At 42.8% G+C, this 26,290-nt stretch overlaps 2 protein-coding genes across 10 annotated transcripts in view; both read right to left on the bottom strand.

Annotated features, from left to right (window-relative positions):
• Positions 1-10,747, bottom strand: part of SLAIN1 (SLAIN motif family member 1) — a 35,508-nt gene extending 24,761 nt beyond the window's left edge. For all 3 annotated transcript variants that reach the window (XM_083501235.1, XM_083501236.1, XM_083501234.1), the window contains exons 1-2: positions 10,188-10,747; positions 1,499-1,638 (exon numbers count right to left, since the gene is read on the bottom strand). In XM_083501235.1, coding sequence (XP_083357361.1) covers positions 1,499-1,638; positions 10,188-10,639 — 592 coding nt within the window. In that variant the 5' untranslated portion in view covers positions 10,640-10,747. The remainder of the gene's footprint in view (positions 1-1,498; positions 1,639-10,187) is intronic.
• Positions 10,748-17,094: 6,347 nt separating this feature from the next.
• SCEL (sciellin) overlaps positions 17,095-26,290 on the bottom strand; it is a 57,825-nt gene continuing 48,629 nt past the window's right edge. For 3 of the 7 annotated variants that reach the window (XM_083501253.1, XM_083501252.1, XM_083501255.1), the window contains 6 exons: positions 25,585-25,671; positions 24,426-24,494; positions 23,232-23,306; positions 21,594-21,702; positions 20,499-20,601; positions 17,095-19,705 (listed from right to left, as the gene is read on the bottom strand). In XM_083501253.1, the coding sequence (XP_083357379.1) occupies positions 19,689-19,705; positions 20,499-20,601; positions 21,594-21,702; positions 23,232-23,306; positions 24,426-24,494; positions 25,585-25,671 (460 nt within the window). In that variant the 3' untranslated portion in view covers positions 17,095-19,688. The remainder of the gene's footprint in view (positions 19,706-20,498; positions 20,602-21,593; positions 21,703-23,231; positions 23,307-24,425; positions 24,495-25,584; positions 25,672-26,290) is intronic. The other 4 variants (XM_083501257.1, XM_083501258.1, XM_083501254.1 and 1 more) reach the window with 3 other exon arrangements.

Raw genomic sequence — 26,290 nt, 5'->3', positions numbered from 1 at the left:
ATAACTCCACTACGAATGCGCTATTATTTTATGAATGACACACAGCAGAATATATTTGCCAAAAAGAGAAAAGCCACCAGCCTGAAGGAGCCCAGACTCCTCCATGTGCTCAGTTCATTGGGCCATTGCAGAATAAAATTAAGATACTATCATGCTCACACACACAAAGCCAAGTATTTGGCAAGTTTCATGCCAGAATAACTTTCAGTAACAAAAGCAAGCACTTGAATGGAGCATTTCCCCCCTTTCTTAAAAACAAGTTCTCAAGAGATTAACATGTGTTCATCCCTCATTTGCTTCTGAAACCTCAGCATCCTGAGGCCAAAGTAAAACACAGACTGTGGAAATAAACATGACACGGGGAAGCAGAAACTCTTGAGTGTTATTAACGCATATAATAGGTTTGGAACAACTCTCTCAGATGCTCCAGAAAAAGAAAGGAAATGATAAACGAGAGATCATCTGACAAGTATCACAGGGAATTTTGAAAGTGAACTGATCTCCAATTCATTATAAAGATTCTTTCTGTCGGGAAATCTGACCAGTTTTACTTAATGAACTCTTGTTTTATGAAGAGTTATGGCTATAAATTTGTTTAGCTCTTTTAGTGTTGTACGCGACTACAGTTGCAATCCTGTATGCACTTACCTGTGAATAAGTCTTACTTAACTCAGTGAGGCTTACTTCTGAGCAGATATGTATAGGCTGTAAATAATAGGGTTTAGCAGTTTTCATTTTTAAAAGCACCACCACAAAACAATTAATAAACCCACTGACATTTCGGTACCAGCATTTCTTCATGATGGTGACACATGATATCACACACACAGACAGACACATGCTAGGGATATTCTGATAGTCCAGCATGTGCATTTATTTTTATTAAAGTTATCTATATTCTACTTTTTAGGGTAATTTACCATCCCCACCAAAGAAACCCTTTCTTTAAAAAACAGATACCAATTCAACAAGGGGAATCAGATTAAAACATATACAAAGTCAGCAGTAAAATAATCAATACAATGTTGTAGCTTTGTCAGTGCATTTATGATAAACCCACATTCTCCACAATTTACTTTCAGCAAGGCGGGGGTGTCTGGGTGGTGGGCAGCTGGTGTCTGAATCCAGACACTCATGTACAAGCTCATTGAGGGTATAAGAACAGAGGTGTACATGCAAAAGTACATCACACTGAAAGCAAAGAAGCACATCCTTATTTAGATGTGCATCTGATTTTAGGACATAAATCCTCAAACAAGGAAATCTGGGACACTGCAGAGCTCCCATAAATATTTGAGACTATGGGGCAGAAAGCTCTGAAGAAAAACAGCACTTGGTTTCAAACATCCCTAATTCCGCGGTTTTCAATGTGTAGGCCACAGAAATACAGAACACCTTGCACACAGACAACTCAACTGGACCAGCCTAAAACTGGACAGTAGGAACAGATTCTCTGAGAAAGCAATGGAAACACAATGAATAAAAAACCCAAAGCTACCTTGTTCCAACCTGAAGCAGAGAGAGCGTTTTGCAGCTTCCATTTCAGGGCTTGGATTATCTAGAACATGGCGACACCACTGCAAAGGGGTCAGTGATTTTTCTTGGGGTACGATGCTCTTTGTTGGTGCAACATACAACCTAAATAGAATCAAAGAAAAGCTTTAGCACAGCACATAAATTTGATGCTCCTAACGGAAGATGTACAGCACTACAAAAGCAGAGACGGGGGCATATCTCAAATTGAGATTAATAATAAATATTTTTTTAAAAATGTACTCTCATTCTAATTGGTTTATAATTACTATGTTTGGAGTGTACAGCCTTGAAGGAAAAACCTCAAATAGGTCCAGAACTGTATCTAAAGTAAATAGCTTTCAGAAAAAACTACAGTCCTATTTAGTGGTCACGTACATAAAGTTAAACAACCCTTCCCCAACATGGTACCTTCCAGATGTTGTTAGAACTCCCATCATCTCCAACCATTGGCCATGCTGTCTGAGGCTGTCTGGGAGTGGAGTACAATGTCATCTACAGGGCACCAGGGTTGGGAAGGATGGTTGAGCCACAGTGAAATCCAGTTTTCGGCTAAGCACATAAAACATGTTGGTATAATCTGAGAGTTCAGAAAATTCTAGAATACTGAACTCCATTCTAGATGTTAATTCCCTATTTGTGCAATTTACTGGAAACACAATTCTGTACTTACCTTTTGGTCCCCTATCTGCGACTGCTACCCTTTTCAGAGTGCATATCGCGAGTCTCGCTAACTGATGTACAGTAAGCCTGAGAAGTGCATCTGGAGTGTGAAGGGGCATATTCAACATCTAATAATAGCTCCTCTCGTCATATTCTTCCGAGTGAAGAGTTGCTTGTTAAGGATTTCAACATAGGTAAGCAGGCAGAAGCTTTTTAATACCTTGGGTGCCATCCAGAGAAAGTTAAGCACTCTTAACTCAGACAAAAACAAGTTAAAAACTCATCAAGAGTCTTTGTACAGATTACCACATGGCCATAAACCCAGGTTCATGTCCAAGTATATACTAGGCAGGGAGCTGCAGCCAATTTTAACTCAGAGAGGTTAAAGAATCACATGGCTAGAAGGGAAAGGTCATCTAATTTAACCCCCATGCAGGTAATTCCACTTCTACAGCACCCCTGCCAGAGGCCAAGGCCTCTACTTCAAAAACCTCTAATGCGTAAGAGTCTACCATCTTCTGAAGACAATCTATTGCATGGTTGAACAACTTGTACCCCAGGAAGTTTCTCCTAACGTTTGGTGGAAATCCTCTTTCCTTGTAAACTGGAGCTGTTGGTTTGGGTCCTACTTTCTGAAGCAATATATATATACATATACAAATTTGCTCCATCCATGTGAAAGCCCATCAAATATCACATCACCTCTCAATCGACTTGTGATTTTGCCACCCTAGATTAAAGTCAACTCTATCCTGCCATCTTGTTGTAGGGTGGTTTTGGGGTAGGTGGGTGGGTTCAGAGGAAGATTCCCCTTTTCCATGAACCATACAACTGGGTGTTACAAAAAATGAAGGAAAGGGCTTCAGTTAAAAAAACTGTGAACTCTATCGACACTAACGCTTTAAGAATGAAGGTCAAATGTGGCCCTCCAGGAATCTCTGTCCTAACTCCTGCCTGGCGCTGTTTTGCACACTCCTTGAGCGTTCTTGCCAGGCTAGAACGCACGTTGGAACTCCACTGGCAGCTGTCATAAGGATATTTGGAATGAGGCATCAGTAATATGTGGATGACACCCAGCTGTCTCTCCAATCCATTGGAATAAGGAGAGGAGGTTGAAGTGCTAGACTGCTCCTTGGAGGCAGTAATGGGCCGGGTACAGGCCAATGAACTGAAGGGGAATCTTGAAGAGGCAGAGGGGCTATGCATTCCAAGTTCTTGAGTCCAGGAGGAAGATGTCTTCTCCTGGGCAGGTTACACCCCCCTGGATGGAGCAGGTTCATAGCTTGGGGTGCTACTGGATCCAACACTGTTGCTGGAGACTGGGCAGGCTCAGTGGCTAAGCACACCTGTTTCCATGTCCAGCTGGTTTGCCAGCTACAGAGATTGCCACAATTCTCCATGCTCTGATAATCTACAGGCTGGACAATTGCAATGCAATTGGACCCCCAAGGACATACTCTACAGGGAGCTGACTTCAGGAACCAGGTTCATTGGCAAACCAACTCTGTGTTGCAGAGTCGTCTGCAAACACGGCATGAAGGCTGGCAACATTAATATTGTAATGTGGGAATCCTTTGCAGATTACTGTAGTGCCTGGAGACAATCAGTTAGGTTGTGTATCAGTGACCAGAGGAGGAATGACTGTTGGGAGGAGCACAGCAAGAATAAATGTCATGGTACGCCTGTAGCAGCAAAACTAGACATCTTCATCTGCCCCAGATGCAACAAAGCATGTCTCTCCCGTAGCAGTCTCTACAGCCACAGCTGGTGCTGAAACTCAATGGTTTGACTTCACCCCTGAAGCCACACTCTTTCACTGTCTCCTGAGGCAAACGGATGTCAACCATTAACCCCAAGGTTCATTCCCCCATAGCTATCCCTCCACTCCCCACAGACACTGCCCATCCCCCACAGCAATTTGAAAGGCCAAATGTTAAACAGAAGATGTGATGCAAAACTAACCATATTATCTATTTTACATATATCATTTTTAAGAAATCAACCACATACACAGCTTGGCTTTTCTTTTTTTAAGATGAATGCATAAAGCCCAAAGAAATCAGAAATTGTTGTTGTTTAGTCGTGTCCGACTCTTCGTGACCCCATGGACCAGAGCACACCAGGCACTTCTGTCTTCCACTGCCTCCCGCAGTTTGGTCAAACTCATGCTGGTAGCTTCGACAAACTGTCCAACCATCTCATCCTCTGTCGTCCCCTTCTCCCCAGACAAATGCCCCACATTGAGAAGGTCATTATGTGGGAGGGAAACGAAGGGGCAGGCTGCCTTAGGAGATTAATAGTAAACTCCAGCTGCAGCCACAGGATAGAAGTCCATAGGTTTGAATGCCTGATGTTCTATTGTGTTTCTATATTTTGCTGGAAGCTGCCCTGAGTGTCTAAGGCAACGCAGTCAGATGGGTGGCTAATAATAATAATAATAATAATAATAATAATAATAATAATAATGGCTTGCACCAACTTAGCAGCCACCAGGCTCAGTTCAGTAAGGTGGGTCCTGGGCTGAGCCAGAATGGGAGAAATACATCAGCATATCTCCAGAAAAGCCAAGGATGTGGGAGCTAAGCTGGCCTGGCTGTGCCAGGAACCTCCTGGCTTAGCTGGAGAGCCACTGGATCTTAATCCACTCACCCCAGTGGAGCTTGCAACAGGATTGCTCTCTAAACAATGCATCCTTTGATTTATCTCAGGGGTAAAAAACTGATCTATTCTACTGCAAGCCTCACTGAAATCTACAGGCCAGTTGCCAGTACAGTCTAGAGTCCTCTGTAGACATCTCCGTGCTTCAGTTTTCAAATGAAGAAATACAGATATGTTTTCTGGACAAACAGTTATCAATATGCAACTGCCAACATGTCTTCACGATCAAAGTTTTAATGCCAAGAGCTAAATGCAGAACCCGACCAGAATTCAGAATAGCAGCCCTTGGAGACTATTTTTAAGCAAAACAGGAGTTTCACAGTGTGAGCCTATGCATGACTACTGAGAAGCAAGTCTTATTTAGTTCAATGGGACTTATTACCTAGCCAAGGTCTAGCCTAGCAATATAGCAAAGACAGCTCTGCTGTGGCAGAGAATCCTTCTCCTTATTCAACACTTTCCCGACTCTAGAACAATTTGCAATTAACACCTGTTCATCCTCCAGCTCCATGAGAGGGAACGCGTGGTGGTTACAAGTTATTATTTGTAATAATGCATCACCTTGAAATATGCCTACTATTAAGTATGAGCTGGTGTTTGCACAGTTATTTCCAGAATCTCATAGAAGTTAATAGACTTCACTGCTAATTAAGCTAGAAATAAAGGACATCTATAAACCAATACTGATTTGAGTCTTTCTGTGCACTTACCACTTTACTGATGCATTAGAGATACAGGCAGACTTTAGGATTAAAATACCCCTTAAGAACACATTCCACCAATACTCAATGGCATGGAGCCAACAAGGGACTGAGGAACAGGAGGTCAGAGAAAAATAGATATGCAAGTTCAGAAAGAACCAGTTCGTGATCTGGATAGATCACATCCTTGTGCACACTTAGGAGCTGTTTTTTCCCCAATGTCCCCAGGGGCTGAGGGGAGAGCTGTCCGTACACATCAGAAGAAAAAATTAATAGAGAACTAGTGCAGCACTTCACTGCTCTGCCATCCATGAACCAGAATGGAGAGTTGTGAATCTACAAATAGCCCACCTGAGGACTGAGCCAGGGGCTGGTCTTAATATTAGGCAGAATATGTCAGCAATCTCAATTAGCTGGCTTTGAGTGCCACAAAAGGGAAGCAAACTGTTAATTGTTTAAGCAAACAACTATTATTCCATCTTTACTCTTGGGAAGGGGTACCTGCAGGATTTTTCTGCCTTCAGTGCCAAAACAACTCGGCTGGCCTGTGACACAATGCACTTTGTCTGGTGGAAGTGGGTCAGAGATGACAGGAAGCAAAAAGTCCCAGGCCAGTTCTGGTCCGATCAGAAGAGGGGGAAGAGAGAGAACTGAATGCCTGTTACGGTAAGGTTACCAGATTTTTTCCAATGAATCCGGGGACACTTTTCAACTTCAATGGATTTTGTATGGGGACTGATTTGTAAATCCGGGGACTGTCCCCATGAAACGGGGGCGTCTGGTAACCTTATGTTATGGTGGTATGGAGGAGAGTGAGAGAAAGATGGAAGAAAAACTAGGAGAGGGAGTGCGAACCGAGAAAAAGTTCCCGAACAGAAGCACTCCACAAGGAAACATCTTGTTGCAGGACCCCAGCTGCTGGCCTTTAATTGTCACTGTACTCTTCTTTTCCTCCATAAAGTAAAAACTGACTATGTAACCACAGTTACAGCCCAATCCAGGGTATGTGTACTAATAAGGAATGCCCTTTGACTTCAGCTGTTACAACCCTCTCTCATCCTGGCTAGGACAAAAGGTGGAGAGGCAGCAGAAAAGGCAGCTTGGGAAATATTTTTGCTTAAAAATGATATTGGAAAGCTGTTACATCCAGATACAAGGAAACTCAGAAGGGAGGGACTAGGGGAAGTCACTAATATGTTTATAAGGTTGGATCTTTAAAGAACTAAGTTTGTTCTTATTCTTTATTTGTGTATTGTTTTCTTCTTTGATGTATTTTGTTGCTTTTTGTTTCTGTTTGTTAGTTTGTTAGGCAATATTTGTTATAATTGTGGAAAACTTAATAAAATTTTTATAAAAAAAAAAAAAGGCAACTTGGAGCTGGCATATCAGACTGGAATCGAGCCCATGTCATCAAGTGATGTCAGAGGGGGCAGTTCAGGATCCAGCAGATCCCAGGATAGCTCAATCCCTTCCCATCCTGCCACCAAAACACCAGGGAAGCCCTCCAGCAAGAAGAATGTTATCTTTGTTCTTTCTCCTCTGGAACTTGGATCATTGCTCCATTTAATTCCTGACCGGTAGCAGTCCTGCAGGGTCTCTGCCAGTTCTGTTATCTGAAAATTGTTAACCGGAATGATTGATCCCGGTGCCTTCCGCATGCAATGTGTCAGCCACCTGAAAGTCATCTCTGGAAAACCACCAGGGGGTGAGGAAGAACCACCAATTACCTTCAAATTTCAAAATATTTGCTGCCTGCTCGCCAGGGGTGATTATTACTTACTGCAGGCAACCAGGGGCACAGCTCCACATGCTTATTTACAAAGAGTAAACTATGATTACTTGGTGGTGAGAAAAATACACTCTGTGTATGTTCAGATGTGCTTCACATTTTCCATGACTGAGCCTTGATTTTTATTTTTATGTGCATCTGGGCTCTCCTTAGTTACCACTAACTCAAGTCCATTTGCAGGTCATTTACCTTAGAAATGCAGCCTTAAATCAAGGCACATTACAGCACTGAAAGCACACAACCCATTGAATTTTGGGAAATGCTCCTTTCTGTCTTCATATATAACTGCACCTAGTTGATTTCCACCAGTCCTCTTGCCAGTTACAGTGATACATACTCTACAAAATTGTATGTAGCCCCCTGGAATTAAAAATCATGAATGCATCTATTAACCACACTGGATGTGAGCCAGTTAGAATTAAATACATGTAAATGCCACTGATTATAATGGGGCAGAGAGAGAATGAGGCAACTGCTGCCTCATTCACTCCTATCAAAATCAGTAGGATTTAAATGTGTTCAGCTTCATGCGGACTGACATCCATTCACAAGAGCAGATGTGTGTTTTGTGCGTGTGCAAACAAAAATCATTTGCATTGACATATATTCTATACTATATACTTTGAAAAAATGAGGCACATCAAGCTTGGGGCAATTATGAAGTATTATTCTCCGTACTTTGAAAAAGTGGCATAGAATTTATTTATTTTTAAAAGAAAAGGTAACATTAACACAATTCCATCCTACAATGCATCAATCTTCAACTGGTGGGTTGAGCTGTGATGTACAACGATGTCACAACTAGAGTCAAGGTGTGTTGCACCAAAGTGACTAACATTTTGGGGTTTTTTAATTTTTAAGAAAAGGAGCAGGAAACTGATAGGGAGAGCGCAGAATGACCAGAGTAGAAGAGAAAGACAGATTACCAGAAAGGACTATATTATACGTGAATGTATTTAAACCCTAACAGCTGCTTCTTCTAGCAGAAAAGAGGATTTGGAAGGAGGCAATTTTGAGTGAATAAGCTGTTTTGCGCCTGTGATTGAGCATGCATGTTCACACTTAGCCCTTCTTCCACCTGACACTTTGTTTGCAGCTCTCCCCACCCCACTCCTGCAAGGGTTCCAGATGCATTTTTGAGATGCAAGCATGCATTACAGAACCCACTGGGAAGGCGGCATCTTGGGGTGAGGGGAAATTGTGGTGGTAGGAAACTGGCGAAGGAAGGAATACTCAAGCATTCCTCCCCCCACGCTTCCCTGGAAGAAGCAGCCATCAGGATTTGAATATACAAACATTTTTGTTTAATATATAGCTTGCCCCAGAGAGAAATGAGAAGCACAGATAAAGAAGAATCAACAAGAAGAAATAAAATGAGAGTGGATTTCTGTTGCAGACAAGAATTAAAACAAGGGTCTGAAAAGACTGAAGGTTGCTGCTACCATCTCTGCAGTATTTTTTTAACAATGGGAGGGGGCGGTTTGCAGGCTACTTCGACTGTCACACTTTACACAGTTTGCTGCAGCTGTATAAATCACTGGTGCTACCTCCATTTTCATTCTGCTTCCAGAGCTACTCGCAGCTTCGCTTCACAAAGCATCCATTCAGGAGCAAGCAACAGCCCTGGCGGATAAGGGTTGCTGACCACAGTCCTGAAATCCCTTGTGATCTTTTCAAAGCAATGGGATCTCAAGCTTCCACAGAGGCTTCAGTACTAACGAGGCATCGTTTTCAAGGCATTCCCCATTATCTTCATTGCCATTTATGACATGCATAAAATGCTAATTCATAAGATGCATCAAATAAGCCCCACTGATTGCCTTTGGGGGTTCACTAATTGGATGCAAGCTTTGAACAAAACCACATTTTTTTGCATGTCAGGTTTCCCTCCTCCTCCAAACTGGCAGAGCGGCGTTTAAATGTAGTATCTCAGCAGCACTGCTCAACAAACGTTAAGGTGCTCAACCAAGAAAAAAAGGAGCAAAGAATGACAAACATGTTCCGTTCAAGCCATTAACTCCATTCTGACTTCCTTTTCAGAATATAAACTATTACTTGGCTGCTGCCCCCCACCCGTTGTCAGCGATAATCCTGGAATTTTATATTAAATGAACATCAAAAAGGCTTGTGGTGGGAAAGAATTTTCCGTGGGTGCAATGAAAGCTTTATAACCATTCTAAAATTTGCTCAGGTGTCGGAAGACCTCTGTTTGGTTTTGCTGCAACCAACGGCTTACCCCTCTGGAAATCACACTAAATGAGAACATGCCATTGCCTTTGAGCGTGATCTACTTGATCAGCCTAATGCTAGAAGACAACAACTCCATTCTTAACACCCTAGTCATTAGGCCGAAGCGTTTCTGAAGGATTCGGGGTGGGACGGGACCCCATAAATTTAAGCATGCAGCAAGGGCAGGATATTCCTAAACAAGCAGGATCAAGGAGGCAAATCCTGGGCTTGTGGGAAGCAGGAAGCGACAATACGAGTCCCCTAAGCGAGTCCCCCTTGGCGGGGGAAGGAGTTAATAATGATGATCGAGGAGACGTTAAGGGGGTGAAAAAGGCTGATTTAAATCGCTGCGAAACAGGATCAAGGGGGATTGCGGAGCTAATGCTAATAAGGCAGCCTTGAAAAGCGCCAGCTGGGGAGAGCAGAGAGAGGAGGGGGCTTTCCTGGGAAGGGCCCCGGGCGATGAGCAGGGGCGGGGGAACCCTTTCCTTCGGTGAGGATGGAAGCAATAATATTATTATTATTATTTATATGCCGCCCATCTGACTGCGTTGTCCCACTCTGGCGGGGGGGGGGGGGGTCTGGATCTGGAGCCTGCCTAGAAATGCACCCACCACGTCTCGTCGTCGTCGCCGTCCTCCGGATCGCAGCACTCGACCCCCTGCAGATCCAGCACCTCCACTTCATCCAGGACGGTGTCCGTAGGGGGAGAGGCTTCGTGGCCTCCGGGGCGGCAGCTTCCTCCCTCTCCTCCTCCTCCTCCGGGGGGCGACGGCTTGAAGTAGACGAAGGGCTCGGCTTGGCACAGGAGCGCGGGCACCGGGCTGGGCATGCAGGCCGTCGGGGAGGTGCTGGGGGTCGCGGCGGGGAGCAGCAGGAGCGCGCCGGCGGCGGCGGCGGCGCTTCCCGGCGAGGCGGGCGAGGTGGCGGCCGCCCGGCTGCGCAGCTGCTCGTTCTGCTTCTCCAGCTTGCGCACCAGCTCCTGCAGCTTCTTCACCTCCAGCTCGGCGCTGACGGCGCCCGGCTTCACCTCGGCCACGAGGGGCTTCAGCACAGCAGCCTCCATCCCTCCGCCGAGGAGGCTGCAGACGCGGCGCCTGCCCGCCTGCCACCTCCAAGACGCGCCTGGCCGGAGACGCGCCTGGCGCGCAGCGGCGCTCGCTCGCTCGCCTCCCCGCCCTCCCTCCGCCGGGCCGAGCGAGGCGCACAATGGGAACAAAGCAGGGCGGGGAGAGGCTAATGAGCGGCGCGCGGGGCTCTGGGCCTGCGCGGAGGGAAGGGGAGCGCGCGCGCGCGAGGAGCTGGGAAGGGGGGCGGGGGGACGGCCCAGACGCCGCCCCCCGTGCAGGGAAATGGTTCCCCCCACGTCTACGTTCGCTCGGTGAGGAAAGGCGTCGTGGAAGTCCGGTTGAGAGGGGTGGGTGCCGAAGCACGTTCAGACGTCCAGTTCTGGCGTGGCCGAGAAGAGAAAGGGCGGGAAGGGGCACGTGCTGAGGGCGAGTTAGTGCTAATGGCGACGTTTCCTAGCAGGGCTGACGAGGCGGGTGGGGGAGGGACAAAGTTTGAGGGAAGAAAAGCCGTTATTTATTTCGAGGTATTTTTTTAAGGCGCCAGCTTGTTGGGGAAATATAATAGCGGTTAGTTTTAAATTACATTTCTATCCCACCCAAAGCAGTGCAGGATTTAGGGCAGTGCGGGTGGTTCCCTCACAGAGGGCGCTAAATTGAAGAGGTGCATAATAATAATAATAATAATAATAATAATAATACCTATATTTTTCTTTATAAATAATGAGAAGTTCCAGTAAAAAAGCAATGCCAAAAGGAATCATTGTGAAACCAAGGGTATAGGGTGGTATATAAATTCAATTAATAATAATAGTAAAAATAATAATATTGAGGGGGGAGGACAAATTTTGTCCTCTCAAGGTTCCATGTTACCAAACTCTGCCCCCACCCAAAGGAGCCCAGGGTGGCAAACACATTAAGCGATCAAATAATTGAAACATCTAAGAGCTTTAATACATTCATAAACTATGAGGTAGCTGACCAACACTGAATCAAACTGGATTATCTAAAAACACTTGGTTATTATGAGTGATTGTTTAACCCACGCTGTGCAGGAGGGTAATGGGCTGTGGCTGAAATCTCAGGGAAACAAATGGGGTGGAAGTAAATTTTGTGTGGTGGGGATTGCAAGCCCTGGCTAACCCTTGGCATTGTCCCTGCTTCTCAGTGGACCTGTGAGCCTCCTGAATGCATGTGAGGCAAGAAGGCTGCTCCTACGCTGAGCCACTGTTTGGAAATGGCATTAAAGCAGGACGGGGTGTCGGTTGTGCACCTCTAGCCAAGCAGCGCACCATGCTCTCTGGCAACCGAATGGAGCAGCAACTCTGGGCTCGGTGTGCATCGTGATCAGCTTCCTACTACACAGTAAGTGCCCTTGATGTGGAAGGTTGGCAACTCTCCCTGCCACCTTGCTGCCAACAGCAATCTTTGTGCTGCTCACCACAGCCTGGTATTTTGATGTTGAGAACAGGTGAAGTGGTTCCTAGCATGGAGATCAAGTGATGGGGGAAGCAGCCTGTGCTTAATGTCTGTATGCTGAAAGTGCAGAAGCAAGGTCTCTGCAAAAGCAAAGTGACCCAAAAGTTTAGATTAGGTTGCAACTTTGGTTGATATCCAGTGCTAGTTATCTACAGAGCAGGACCCAATGAAATTCATTGATTCCAGTGAATCTGCTTGGCTAGCTTATGCCCACTTGCCACCTGGGAGTAAGCCCCAGCTGAGCTCAATGACTTTATGAGTAGCCATGTCTAGGATTTGCACGTCGTTTCCGGTGAAATATGATAGCTGTGACTAACTCATCCCACTGATTTCAGCTGGAATGAACTGTTACTTAGGCTGCAATCCTGTACAACCTTACCTGAGAACAAGCACCATCTTACTCTCAAAGGCACATACTTCTGAGTAGACATTATAGGATTGTGCCTTTAGTCTGGATACAACCCACAGTAAAATCAGAGTTCAGAAATTATCCCATTCACAAGTGTTTCTAACAATCATTTGGTAGCAAGGTATACTTGCCTAAAACTATGGAAAGCTGGGATGTTGTGTTTTCTTTGCTTAGTCTCTGGGACAAGACTTAGACGTATGGAAGCTTTGGCCCTCAATATGCTGCTAAACTACAGTACCCATCACCCCTGGCCATGCTTGGTGGGGCTGAAGGGAGTTGTTGTTCAGCAACGTCATGAAGGCCTAAGGTGCCCCATGCCTGGACTGGATGGCCTTCAGAAACAGTACTAAAAACTATTGATCCAAATGCACCACAAAAATGTAGGCTTATATCCATTGCTGAATTAGGAAGCTCCCAGAATTACGTTCCTTCAAAAAGGGGCAGAAAAGATAACAAACCATATAATTAGAAGCTGAAACTGCTAATTTCAGTGTTGTAATTATGCAAATATAACGTTGCTGAAACACAAATCACCAATATAGGTTGATTGTTTTAAATGACTGATAACCTAAAGGGAAGCTGCACGTGTGCTTTCTATACCCAATCATTTGGAGGGAAGAGGTCCTTTTAATTCATATGTATTAACATGCAATGATTCCATTGTAGATGCACTGTAGACAAAGAAACACTGGAAAGATAAGAGTTTCATATTCTAAGACTGTGTTTTCATGAGCAAAATGCTAACATTGGGAATAGAATGCACATGGTTAGGATGGTAATTAAATTGCATTTACAAAATGCTTTTTTGTTTAAAAATGTACAATAAATAATGGATTTGATTTCTATTGAGCTAACTCAACAGAATGTATCTTTCTTACAAATGAATAGTTTTGCACCGCGATTGCAATTTACTCAGAACTGTTCATTGGAGTTGTCCTGAGGGTTATGAAGTCCGGGTCATCCAGACTCAGTGGACAGCATGTTGTAATTTATTTTCACAGTACAATACTTTGCAGATAAAATTGCACGCCTCCACCTCAGTCTGAAAGCCAGTTTTGTTGCAACTAAGTTGCTGGCTGCTACTCAGAAGGCATCTTGTTTGGGTTCAGTGGCTCAAGATATTGTTTTTAATCCTGTAACAGAACCTGGGACCTTACGGTGAAGGGCGGAAAAATCAATCAATCAATCAATCAAATCATGTCCATAAAGTGCACGTTTAGTCATTCTTTGCTGGGGGAAGATGTCCATATAGGTCTGGAAGTTACTAATGCCTCTTTAAGAGATAAGATGGTCCCAGCTGCTTGGACCACTCCCCAAGAAATTCTCTGAAAACCTGAAAATTGTTCAAATTGCTGGCTAGTCTCAACTCTGCACATTTTGGTTAAAAGTTCCCAAACACTCTTGAAGGACACATTATGTGGATCCATTTCAGTCTGGCATCTGGCCTGGGTTTAGTCCTGAAACTACATTGGGTGTCCTGATGGACAACCTGCGCTGGGAGAAAAAGGAGAACCATGGTGACCTTTCTAATTCCCCTGGGCATCTCAGTGGTTTTCGATATCATGGGCCAAGGTATTTTTCTGGACTGTCTAGATTAGCGACTGGGAGTATAGAAAGCACCCGTGCAGCATACAAATGTGAAGCTATGGGCAATCCTAACTTGCTGGATAACTTTGGCTCAACCCAGAAGGAAAATACCCACACAACTTTTGTGGTAGCAAATACCAGAAGACATGCAAGAGCTGTGCGCCATGGCATTTATGCTATGCAATACAGAAGGACCAAATATTGTCTTCTTTGCTATTTCACATCTACCTCATGGTCGGGGAACCTTCAACCCATGAGCCAAAGTTATCCAGTGAGTTCAGATTGCCCATATCTGGACCTTTGTATGCATTCACCGTCTAGTCTTTCCCTTTTCTATCCTATCTGGGATCAGTTCTCATAGGGCAAAAGAATCTATTCAGCATATCCTGAGAGGTGTGGTGGCAATGGCGGGACTCAAATGTTCTCATTATTTCAATATTTATTTATTATTACCATGTCCGTAATAAAACCAACCTGTATGTTACGCCATATTTAAATAATGCATAATCTTGCATTCTTGCTATTCGATTATTGCGAATGTTTCTATCATTATGGACACTTATGTGTTGCTTACTGGGTATTTTGGGATTTGACAATATAACTCCATAATGTCCCTTTAATGATGGTTTGTTTCCTCAGTGAGTTGGTTTGCTTTATTGTCTTGATTGGCTGTTTGAGCTTCAGGAGTAAGTGCTGGCAGTATGGGGGCTGAAGGCTGATATGCCTGTCAGAAGTAGCACAGCTGCAGAATTTATTAACCATGCTGGCCCCTATTAGCCTATTACACCTGGCAGGTGATGTAACATCCTTCACACCCTCCCAATAACTTACGGAACAGGTGTGAGGCATTTGGTCTAAGGTATACACAGTTCCCTGATGGGGCCTGACCTTTGACATAACAGGAGGGGGAAGTAATCTATCTTGCTTGTGCTATGTTATTCTGCTTAACGACTGCTCCACTGCTTTTTATTATGTATTCAAGCCTGCTACTTAATAAAAGCACTGAACTTCTTTCCGCTAGAGGTGTTATTGCCCCAAATCCAAAAGAACTATTGCATTTGGCAAAACAACATCTTGTTCTGCCTCAGGTCTCTTGGCCTCAGTCAGGTTGTGAAGCTCACTGGGTCACCTTAGCTAGTCACTGTTTCTCAGCATCTACTGCATCACTGGATTTGTGAGAGGACAGAATTTGGTTTAGTCTGACATATACCAGCCTGAGCTCTTCCAAAGCAAATGGAATAAAGACAGACACACCCAACGTACGAAGCACAAAATGCCACAATGGGCCAAACATGCAACACATAAAACCTAGCATATAGAATAACTTCATCACCAACACCAGCTTCAAAAATGAATGCTTGAGTAGTGTAGAACCATGCTCTGCTTTTTTAAAGTTAGGACCATCCTCTCTCCACACAGGAAAAACCCAGGCAGGGGAGAGAGTGGCAAAATGAATGGCCTTTTTATCTGTTCTGATTGATTCCTTTCCTTTAGGAATTGTGCCTTGATTAGTAAAATAAAGAAGTAGTTTCATTATGTGAATGGGAAAATGGACTTGATGAGTCACAGATATCCCTATAATTTATGAGAGCATTCTTCAATGTGGCTAATTTAATCTGTTATTGAAGAAAAACCATTCGTTAAAACAGCTGCCAGCAAACCATTCCTTTGAGGACTCCATCATAAAAACATCCAAAGAAAAATGAAAACCTCAAGGCAAGTGATATGTAAAACAGATGTAAAAGGAACTCCTGGGTTGTGGGTTTTTTTTTACATCAGCATTGAAATGATTAACCCCCCCCCATTTTTTTGTTTTTGTTTTAAATAAGAGATTGTGTATCACTATCCCATCCTATAACGTTATACATTCCAGAATCCATTAAAGCATCCTTTATTTCATGGCTCAGTTATTAGATAACCTATAATAAGAGCAATAAAACACAACATGGTGCAGTTACCACAGCTGCTTAGCAAGGATTCGTAAGTGTGAACCAGCCCTTATTGTTCATGCCTTGCTGTGTTCTTGTGGAAAAACAAGCCATAGCCGGCTTATGGTGTCGATGGTCTTTGATCAAAACCTTGCAGAACAGATGCTCCCAAACATCTTTAATTTTTGAATCACTCGAAGGGCAAAAGAGCTCGCGTTCTTTCTCAATGGCCTAGTGAAAACACTGGATGCAGCTCTCCTCCAAAGCCTACATTCACCAAGGATGCCAAAATAAAATGTCATCCAGTTGAGATCAGGCTTTAGAGAGAGATTTTTATTGCTAGGGGGAGAAAGGCTTACAGTGTGTTACGGTAGGTCCTACACAGTATGTGATTTTGACGTAACCAATTAGCCATGCTTAGAAGCCGTGCAACGTAGAATCAGTTAGGAAAGGTGCTTGTGTAAATTGCATGTAAGAGGCTACACACATTGAAGGGGCTGCTCTCCCTGACATCCACACACTGGGCAGGGAGCATGCATAGTCTTCCACAATAACTAGAACTCCAGTGGCACAGATTTCCAGCTTGCATGGAAAGTCTACAGGCATTGAGATTTGAATGCTTGGGGTTTCCATACATTGTCTGTGGACATCAGTGTTTGAGTTCAGTGAAGTGCTGGGGACAGCCCAGCAATGCAGCCCTGCTGTGGCCTAAGTTGTCCAGAAATGGCTGTGGTCCTGAGGAATGACAACATTTCTTAAATAGAGAGGCAGGGAAATCTCTGAAAAGGTATCTCTGCCTGACAGAACAAAATGCATGCCTGGAAGACTGTGTTCAGCAAAGTACATATAATAAAATATCACCTTCTGGTGTGGTTTTCGGTATTCTGACTATTTTTATCCATCCTTGTAGAATTATATTTCACTTTGAAAAGAGCTTCTAATTGGCTTTCCTCCTTCCCCACTGCTGATAAATCTCCCCAGAGCAGTCTGTTATGTACATACTTTGAAATTCGGCGCGTCCTTTGAAAAATGTATTATTCCCTAGTCACACTTGATCTTTAGTAATCTTTATTGGAAAGATTCAGGCAGGGGAAAATCAATTTCAAACAACATTGATATGAGAGACAAGTAACAAATAAAATAACTGTACAACCACTTCTTTTTCCAATGTCACTGAAACACTGTTCTATGTGGATTATTTTTAGGATTGTATATGAACAAATAGGTTTTACTATGCACTAAATGGTAACTTTAATGGCTGCATTGCAATAAACCTCAAGCTCACACACTTCCACCCCCAGAACAATCATGGAGAAACTGGAAAACTTTACTTCCATTTTTGGAACCACCAGGGTATAGCATTCTGTCCAAACCCTAAACTTTGGTTAATTTTAACTATGGCCTGTGAAGGAAAGCTAGTTCCATAGCCCATGCTATTAATTTGGCTTGTTTCAAACAAACAATAGTTAAGGTTCATGGCAATTTGTCTGGTTCACATGAAACAAGCTGCACTTAATCAAAAATGGAAGCAAGAGCATACAGTCTCCTTTGTTCTAATCACAACCATGGTTTATCTCAGAATGTCTGGATTCAACCAGGATCTTATTTTTAAAAATCTTTTATGTCTTTAGTTTAATAAGTTCTACATAACAGCGAACTTTCTCTACTCTTTATCACTAGTGAAGTTAAGCTGTTTGCATGCACTAAGACTGACAAAAGAGAGAAAAGAATTCATGTTTACAATTCTATACAACTGTAAATCCATGAGTTTTAAATAAAACACAGTGCAAGCTGAGTCCCAAACCTTAGAATATTTATCTCTCATATGTGGAAGATGAGTGTTTGCATGATCATTGTATCTGCAGTAGATTTTAATGGAGATGGGCTGAAACTTTCCAAGCCAAATATATTTATGTATCCACCAGCGTGTCCAGTCCCTGCTGCTGCTTCTCTCACAATCACCACCTTAGCTCACATTAGCATTTATTTCAGCTGCCATACTACTCCATGCAGAGGTCCTGCCTAAAGCATAACTCATTCATTGCCTACTCAGCCCAGTGATTACCGGAAGACCTCTATCCCACGGGTGAGCAACCTACAACCCTCAACCTCATTTTGTACACTCCATCACTTCCTGAAATCGACCCCTTTCTGCCATCCCATTAGACTTCCTTCCTGTTTGTTTCCTTCTTACTTTCCCTGATTTTTTTTAAAAAAGTGTTTCCTTCTGATTCCTTTCATTGCAGGTTCAGTACAATTGGAAGGGGGAAATAATTTGATAAGAACAAATTGATGCCTTAAAAAAAGGTTTGTCCTGGTTGTATGGCTTAAGGAAAAGACCTCCCCTTCCCTGCTGCCATGGGTTTGCATAGGGCACCCATGTCAAAAAGGAATTACTTGCACTTGCTTTCCAGAATAGGAGCTGTATCAATTACTATGTTGAATAATAATAATAATAATAAATAATTCTGTACTCATTTGAAATTAACCCCCTCAAACTCAGTGGAGCTTACGTCTTAGTAGAGCGGAATAGGATTGGGAATTCTGAGACAGCCACAGAAGCAAAGCAGTCTTTATTCTTGATTAGTTAACCCAGGACATTTTTGTCTCTCTCTGCCCATCATTGGTTCTGTCCATGCTCCCTGCAGGAATGTGGCCTCCCCCCGCCCCCTGACAGATTACCTCTGAGCAACTGTGGCCCTGGAAAGAAAATAGTTTACTAACCCCTGATCTAGCTTGTGATGCTGCAGACTGTGTTGACATGACCACTGTCTCCTCCTCTGTGTATCTGGGGAGAGGATGTGGTTGCATGGTAGAATTCTGTGGATGCCCCCAATCTGTCCCATGATCAATCCATCATTGCTTTATTTACTTTTCTTTTAATTGCCTGGGAACTGCAGAAGGTCAACATGCAGACCTGTCCATGTGGCCATTAGGCCGAATAAGATGGTTGGTTTTGGCAGCAGGCTTTGGACACAATTGAAAGAGTGCCACACTCACACACAGATACCCAAACAATATTGTACCTTCTGCCTCACCTAGTGCTGCTCCTATTACTTCCAGTATAGCAGTAAAATGATGAAAGGGAGGAAGCCCTTATGTGGTAACTGTCTCATGATTTCGGTTCTGACCCACTGATTCCCATGGGACTTAAAACACAACTCAGGTTATCTGGACTGGACCCACTGAGCTGAGATGTTGTCTCAGATCTATAATGACTCATTTACAGACACAAGTATTCGGATTATAAGCACGGGTGTGTGAATTGTTTCAGAATGAACAGGAACCAGTGGAACCACAGTCAAGAATAGCCAAGATACACTTTCACTACAATCCTATGAGTGTTTACTCAGAAAAACAAGCTGTACTGTTTTCAGTGAGACTCATTCCTAAGTAAGCAGACAGAGGACTGCAGTCTTAGACGTTGTTTACTTACTGATAATGCACACACACATATTGTAGGCAGAAGCCACCATGCGCTTCCTTCTTTTTAGAAGTAGGGTTATAGTTTCATTTTTCACATCTTCAAATGTCTACCATTTTTTATTATTCTTGGAGTTCTTTACTCATCCTAAAAAAGCATATGATTTTCAAAGATAAACGCATGCAGCTGAATCCATCAACCTGAACTGTCTTCAGTCAAAATTAGTAGGCCCATGATGCTGTAAGGGAAAGAAAATGCCCATTAGAAACTGAAAATGTGCACAGCCTTATCAAGTCAACCATTTCAGACCAATGTGTTAAGTTTCTCTAAACACAGAGCTATTTCAGTTCCATATTATTTGAGGTATTCCAGATACTGATTGTCTTTTAAATGTGATTCTTAACATTCACTGGTGTTCAGGGATGGAAGGATCTCTCAGTTTCAGATCTCTCAGTTTATCATTTTTCCAATCTTAAATTCAGTTCAGCAGTTTGCACTTTAAAATTATCATGACATTTTGCCAGCATTTTACTGGGAATTTCTCCTAATCCACACATTTTTGCACAGTTGTGACTAATGTACCCAAATTTTGCAAGCCATTCCCCCTAAAATAATGCATGTTACTATATTATCTTAACTAATGCATTCATTTTAATGTGCATCTTTACCTAATATATGCATTTTGTAAACATTGTTTGGTTAGAAAACGGTATCACAAAATTTGGATAAGTGTGAATTTAGAAGGGTAACTGTGTCTCGGGTTGTTTCAGAAAGCATGAGTTTGATATATTTCTCTTTACACGCAAACTGAACTGAATTTTCTCCCTACCGGTGTTGTGAATATCAAGCAGGGAAACATATATTTGGACATTCAATAAATGTATGTTGGACTTCTGCATTCACCAAATCCTGCAATCTACAGCACCATAAACAGGAACTGAACTGAAGTGTTTCAGAGGTACTTTGAACCCCATGCCTCCCTGGTTGTTAACAACTGAACCTTCAAGCAGGTGCCCTCCAGTACAACTTACATTTAACTCTGGAATAGCATGGTTCACAATGCACCGTGTTCTTGTAAATCCAAATGCTATCTCCCGCCTTCACGTTTTCCAAAGGTGCTTTGCAGATTTCGCACTAGGAACACACAGAGTTAAACAAAAACCTTTAGTTGTTATTATTTATTTCATCAATTCTGAGTCAGATACCAACCGGGATAAAAGCTTTAGAAAGCTTGTTGAAAAAGTGTGAGCGCCTTTAGCTTGTGCCAAAAAGACAACAGAGAAGGTGCCTGCCTGATATGAAGTGGGAGGGAGTTCCAAAGGGCAGGTGCTGCCCAGCTTCAGCATTGTGCAGGACACACCTCCTGACAAGGTGGCATCTGCAGGATGTGTTTGCCTGCGGAGCACAGTGACCAGCTGGGCATGCAAGAAATGATGCAATCTTTTAGGCATCTTGTTCCCAAAGCTTTGCAAGGCTTTGTACACCAAGACCTTGAATCCAGTCCAGTAGCTAATCAGCAGCCATGTTATGAAAATGCCTGATAGCGAGTCATCTTTAATATACGTTATGGTGTGCAAAACATGGAAGACTCACTAACATTTCAGTACAACTGAACTTAAGATCTCAGAGAAATTCAGCCTCAGGGTTTTCGCCCTGTACAAATATAGTTTTCTTTATTCTTTGGCTGTCATGTGGAGAATGCAGGATCTGTTTAAATGCCATATCCCCATGTTTTTTCCCCTTCCTCACTGCACACCGATGCTACATTTTCTTATAACTTGGTTCTACAGAAGGAAAATCAGTGTAGCAGCTTCAGGGCTAGTATACTCCCTCCGCTGTTATGGGTGCTTCCTCCAATCTGTCCCATGATGACTCCATTGTCATCTCCATAAGAGTACCAATAGCAGAGCAGCAAGAGCAGTGACTATTTCCACCCGTGGACCTCCCTTTCCATGAGACAAAGAGGGAGATCTGCCCTATCCTATCATCCTTGGGATGCCCTTCCAGGGACCTTAGGGTTGCTCTCTAGTTTGATTTAAAACCCGGTGCTTTGATCAAAATTCACAATCGTCATACTACAAATCCATGCATATTTAACGACAGTTGGGTGAAAGACATGTTCCTACCTTGAAGCAAGTTGCATGACAGCAAATCTGCAAGGCATCAAGAATCATCTTTGTGTCTGTGCCCAAGGGCTTCCGGCAGTAAGTGCACATTTCTTTTTCAATAACGGCCCTGTATAAGAAGAGGATTCATTGAGTGAATACTACAGTACTGGAAGGTTTCACTGTGCAAATATTCTCACTTTTCCATGCCTGCGTGAAGTTGTGACCTCACCATGGCTCGATGTGCAAAGAGCAGGCTAGAACCGGTTCCAAGATTGGGTTGTCTGAAGGCATAAGGCGCAAGTCACCTGGGCAAGCCCATGAAGGGGAGCTGCATAACTGCACTGCTAAGCTCTTGCACAGCTCTCATTCATTCAGGAAGGTAGCCAAAGCACAGATAAACAGATCACTTGGAAGAGCTGTTGCTAAACAGTGAATCTCCCAAGGCAGGTATGGGGAACCTGTGGACCTTCAGATATTGATGGAATCTGGCCCATCAGCCCCAGCTAGCATGGTCCATGGTTTAGGGATAACGGTAGCTGCGGTGCAGTAACATCAAGCGACAACTTAAATGTATGAATGGACTGACACAAATCTAACACTACAGACAAATTTTCATATTCACTGACATCATCTTAGTAGTCATACCTTTTCAGTGAAATCAATTCACCCACTCTACCGCTAGCAATCTAGCATACAGTGTAGAGAAATCGAGTGAAGAATGTGAACATGTGAACGGGAAAAGCTTTCAGGTAATAATAATAATATAATAATAATAATAATAACAACAACAACAACAATTTATTTATATCCCACCATCCCCAGCCGAAGCCGGGCTCAGGGCGGCTAACAACAATAAAATAAGACAACATTTTAAAGTAATAAGTGTAAAAACTTGGGTATGGGGCAAAACGGACAAGATGTTTCTCACTTTGATGTAAAGAGACAGTAGGAACATTCTACCACATGTGGTGGCCTTGTAGGGTTATTAAAGACTACTGGGAATTAATCCATAACGAACTGGAAAAAATGTTTAAAAGATCCTTTACGAAAAACCCAGAAGCTTATCTTCTGGGTATAATATTGATAGAAGTCTCAAAAGAAGAAGAAGCAAGTGAGTCTATTGCAACTGCGGCCATGTGGATTTTACTCGCACAAAAGTGGAGAACAGATGCAGTTCCAACAAAGGAGGAGTGGCATCATAAACTGCTGGAACATGCGGAACTAGCGGGTATGACTAATAGAATAAGAAACAGAGATTTAAAAGAACTTAAAGAGGATTGGATGTTATCTATAGAATATATGAAAAAGTATTATAGTAAGATAATGAACCCAGTGGGATGAGTATAATTCAGCAGCGTAAGTTATAACATGAGATAAAGAGAAGGAGAGAGGAAAATTTAGAACAAGACAATGTGGATAGGTTGGGAACAGAGAGGAAACTTGGGAAGGAGTGGAGGGGAAGTATATGAAAAGAAGTTTTCTTTCTTATTCTTTTTTGAACGCAACAGTTGTACTAATGTGGATCTACTAATGAAGAACTGCAGCAGAAAAGCAAATAATAGATGATAGATGATAGATATAGATAGATAGATGTTTCTCTCTTTGCTTTCTTCCTCTATGTTTCTTCATTCTACAGTGTTCAGTATATATACCCACCTATCAGAAGTAGAGTAAACAGTTTTGATAGATTTTCCAGGGATGTTGTCTTCATAAGCATCATGGGGAAATCTGCTGTGATACAAGGAACATGTACCAAGTGATGAACAATAGGGTTGTTGTTGTTTTTTAAAAAAATACTTTTCAAGTTTGCACTCCGACAAAGAGAGTGTATCATCAATCAACATCAAAGCCATCCACAGAGACTTGAGGGCAGACTTCAAAAATATACAGATATACAAGAAACCGTTTTAAAAGAACAGTTGGAGGAGGAGGGCAAGATGAGACTTGTATTGCATTATACAAAAAGGGCACAAAACTTGCTTTTGCATGGCTCCCATTATTCAGCAGGGCTCATGCAGAATGAGGATTTTGCCCCCAAGGGGCTTATATCTTAAGAGCATGCTTAAGCACTTGATATTTTAGAAGTAATGTATTTCTAAAATAACAGAAAAGCACACAATAGTGTCAGATAGAGATGTCATATGTGAAACCATTCAGCAGAATGAAGACAGATAAGGCACAAGGTGAAATAAGAAAACATAAAAATGCGCTATTTTATGTTTTGCAACACTGTTCATTTATGACTCAGAAATTTATTGCAGGGCCAGAAAAGAGTCAATAGAAATGCTGCAATCATTGTTTACATGTTTGCAGTCCCAGCCAGGCCAGCAAAACCAGGAGATTTATGATACCCCTGATGGGTTCAACAAACATGACTGCATTCATCTTTGTGGGTCAATGCATGTCTCCCTCCATAAATCCTAGCTATTATCTTGTGTTTACATGCATGTATACATTCTTTCTCTCTCTCTCCACATAGATCCCAGCATTAGACATGCTAAACCTCTATAGGAATCAATGAGCTGAGCTGAGCTGAGCTGAGCTGAGCTGAGCTGTGTATTGTACTGTGGCTATAGTCTGGTAATATATATCCAGACATTTTGTTTTAATCCCTTATCACTTGCATTTAATTTCACATTTTATTCTGGGATGACATAAAACCATATATTGTATTAGATTATCATTCATTCTATGCATTCAAGAAACCAGAATATTAGCCATGCCATAGCTGGTGGGGGGGGGGGGAATAACATTGCTTGTGTTTAAACAAATCATGTTTAAACTGTTATTTTTGGAATTAGTACACGAGGAAGTATTTCTGGAAAAATACGACGTGTATTTTTCAGGTACCTATTCTCATATGTCCTTGTGTACACAATTGTGTCCTTTGGACTTGAGTAACTGCTTGAGGCAATACAGCTGAAACACATACAAAAAATGAGGAGAATTTCATTCTCTAAAAATAAACATACAAAAGCGGTAAGAAAAAGCAATGTCATAAGAACAGAGCAAGAGATCCCTGATGCATCAAGCCAGAGGCCTGTCTTGTTCCAGCACCCTGGTTCAGAATGCCCAACCTGATTTAGTTGGACAGGGACACAATAGCTCTCTCCTGGTATTATTTTCAGCAACTGGGGTTTGGAGGCAGGCTGCCCCTGTTGCTGGGGGGTAGCTTATAACCACTGTGACTAGTTGCCATTGCCTCAGCCTTTAAACTTGCTGGACATCACCATAGCTTGGGTAGCAAATTCCATAATTAACACTGCATGGTGTAAAGAACTGCAACTCCATTTGTCTGGCCCAAATCTCCTGCTATTCCATTTCAGTGGATGGCCCCAGGTTTATTAAGAGAAAGGAAGGGAAGCTTCTCCCCAGCCACCTTCATGATGCCACCTGCAAAATATTACAGGTTCCATTGTTCACTGTTTAGGCCCTGGTCTTGACCACATTTTTGAAACACTGGATTGATACGGACAGATGTTTAACAAATGGTAACTTAACACAGGGCACACATATTTGTTTAGAAAGCTGTTCCTGTTTCAGGTTTTACCTGATGGAGAGAAGTTGTTGTTTTTTAAAATCACAATTCTGTGTAGGATCACGGGCGAATACAATCCTAAACTCATTGGAACAAAGCAAGAATACAGAGTTCCAAGGTGGTAGAATGGACGGTAAGACTTCATACTGTGGCCAGAAAGAACTATGGGAAAGGGAGCTTCTGAGAGAAGCAGTTTGTTCTCCGATGCCTGCCCAAGCTGTTCTTTTAAATTAATGGGGTGGTTTGTACATGCAGAACGCTTCTCTTCCCTGAGATTTACAGACGGGCAAAGCTACGTGTGTGTCTTACCCACATTGAACTTCTCCACCTGTACTCAGAAAGAGTTGCGGGACTGGGGAATCTGAATTTCTTCTAACACATTTTCCTTGGTAGGGGTTTAAAGGAGAGATAGCCTTTTGCAGCTGGGGGAAAAGGAAAAACACTCCATTTATTGGCTTAAGAATACTGTACCTGGATCCTCTTGTGTCCTGGTATAAATGGTTCATTTCTGACGGACCACCTGGAATACTGGCAGATTCATGGTCCTGCTCTGGTGCCCTGTGGAGGACAAGGTTGGAGTAAGAAAAAGAAGTCTAGCCATGATTTATCTTCACCACCATTTCTCTATTCTTCTACTATGCATGTAGCAAAGGAGCGGGATTTAAACTATTAAAAGGGGAAAGAGGAGGGTGGGAACTTAAGAGGGAAAACTCTCAGAGGGAATGCATTCATCAAACACTGGCTACTCTGCCTTTATTTTGAATGCCTGTTGTTTTTGTGCCAGAGCCTTAAGCTCTGCTAAATGAATAGCCATCAGTGCCAAGCACTGTTTTATATGCAGAACATGTAGCCTGAGAGAGGGCCTCTCTGCTGTTCTTCCAATCTAAAGCAATGAGGCTGATCTGAGAGCAGAGAACGGAGCTCATTCTTCACATACAATCTTTGGCTGCAGTCCTACTCTTGCTTGAGCTGATTCTGAAGTTAGAGAGGTTTCACCCTTGCCACCATTCCACCAAAGGCTTCATTTAATTAAAAAACAACAACAGCCAGCAGCCTAAGGGGTTTATCAGACCCTGGAGAAGCATCTGCAGTGGTGAATGGAGAAAGGAAAAAGGAAGGGGAAAAGGCAACATTGTATACTCATACCAAGTCATACTGGCGAGGAAATGGAAAGTGT

This window comes from Podarcis liolepis (genome assembly GCF_965112155.1).
Source record: "Podarcis liolepis genome assembly, chromosome: 4".
Lineage (NCBI taxonomy): Eukaryota > Metazoa > Chordata > Lepidosauria > Squamata > Lacertidae > Podarcis > Podarcis liolepis.
Note: the sequence above shows the minus strand (reverse complement) of the source record. Positions and strands in the feature narration are given on the sequence as shown.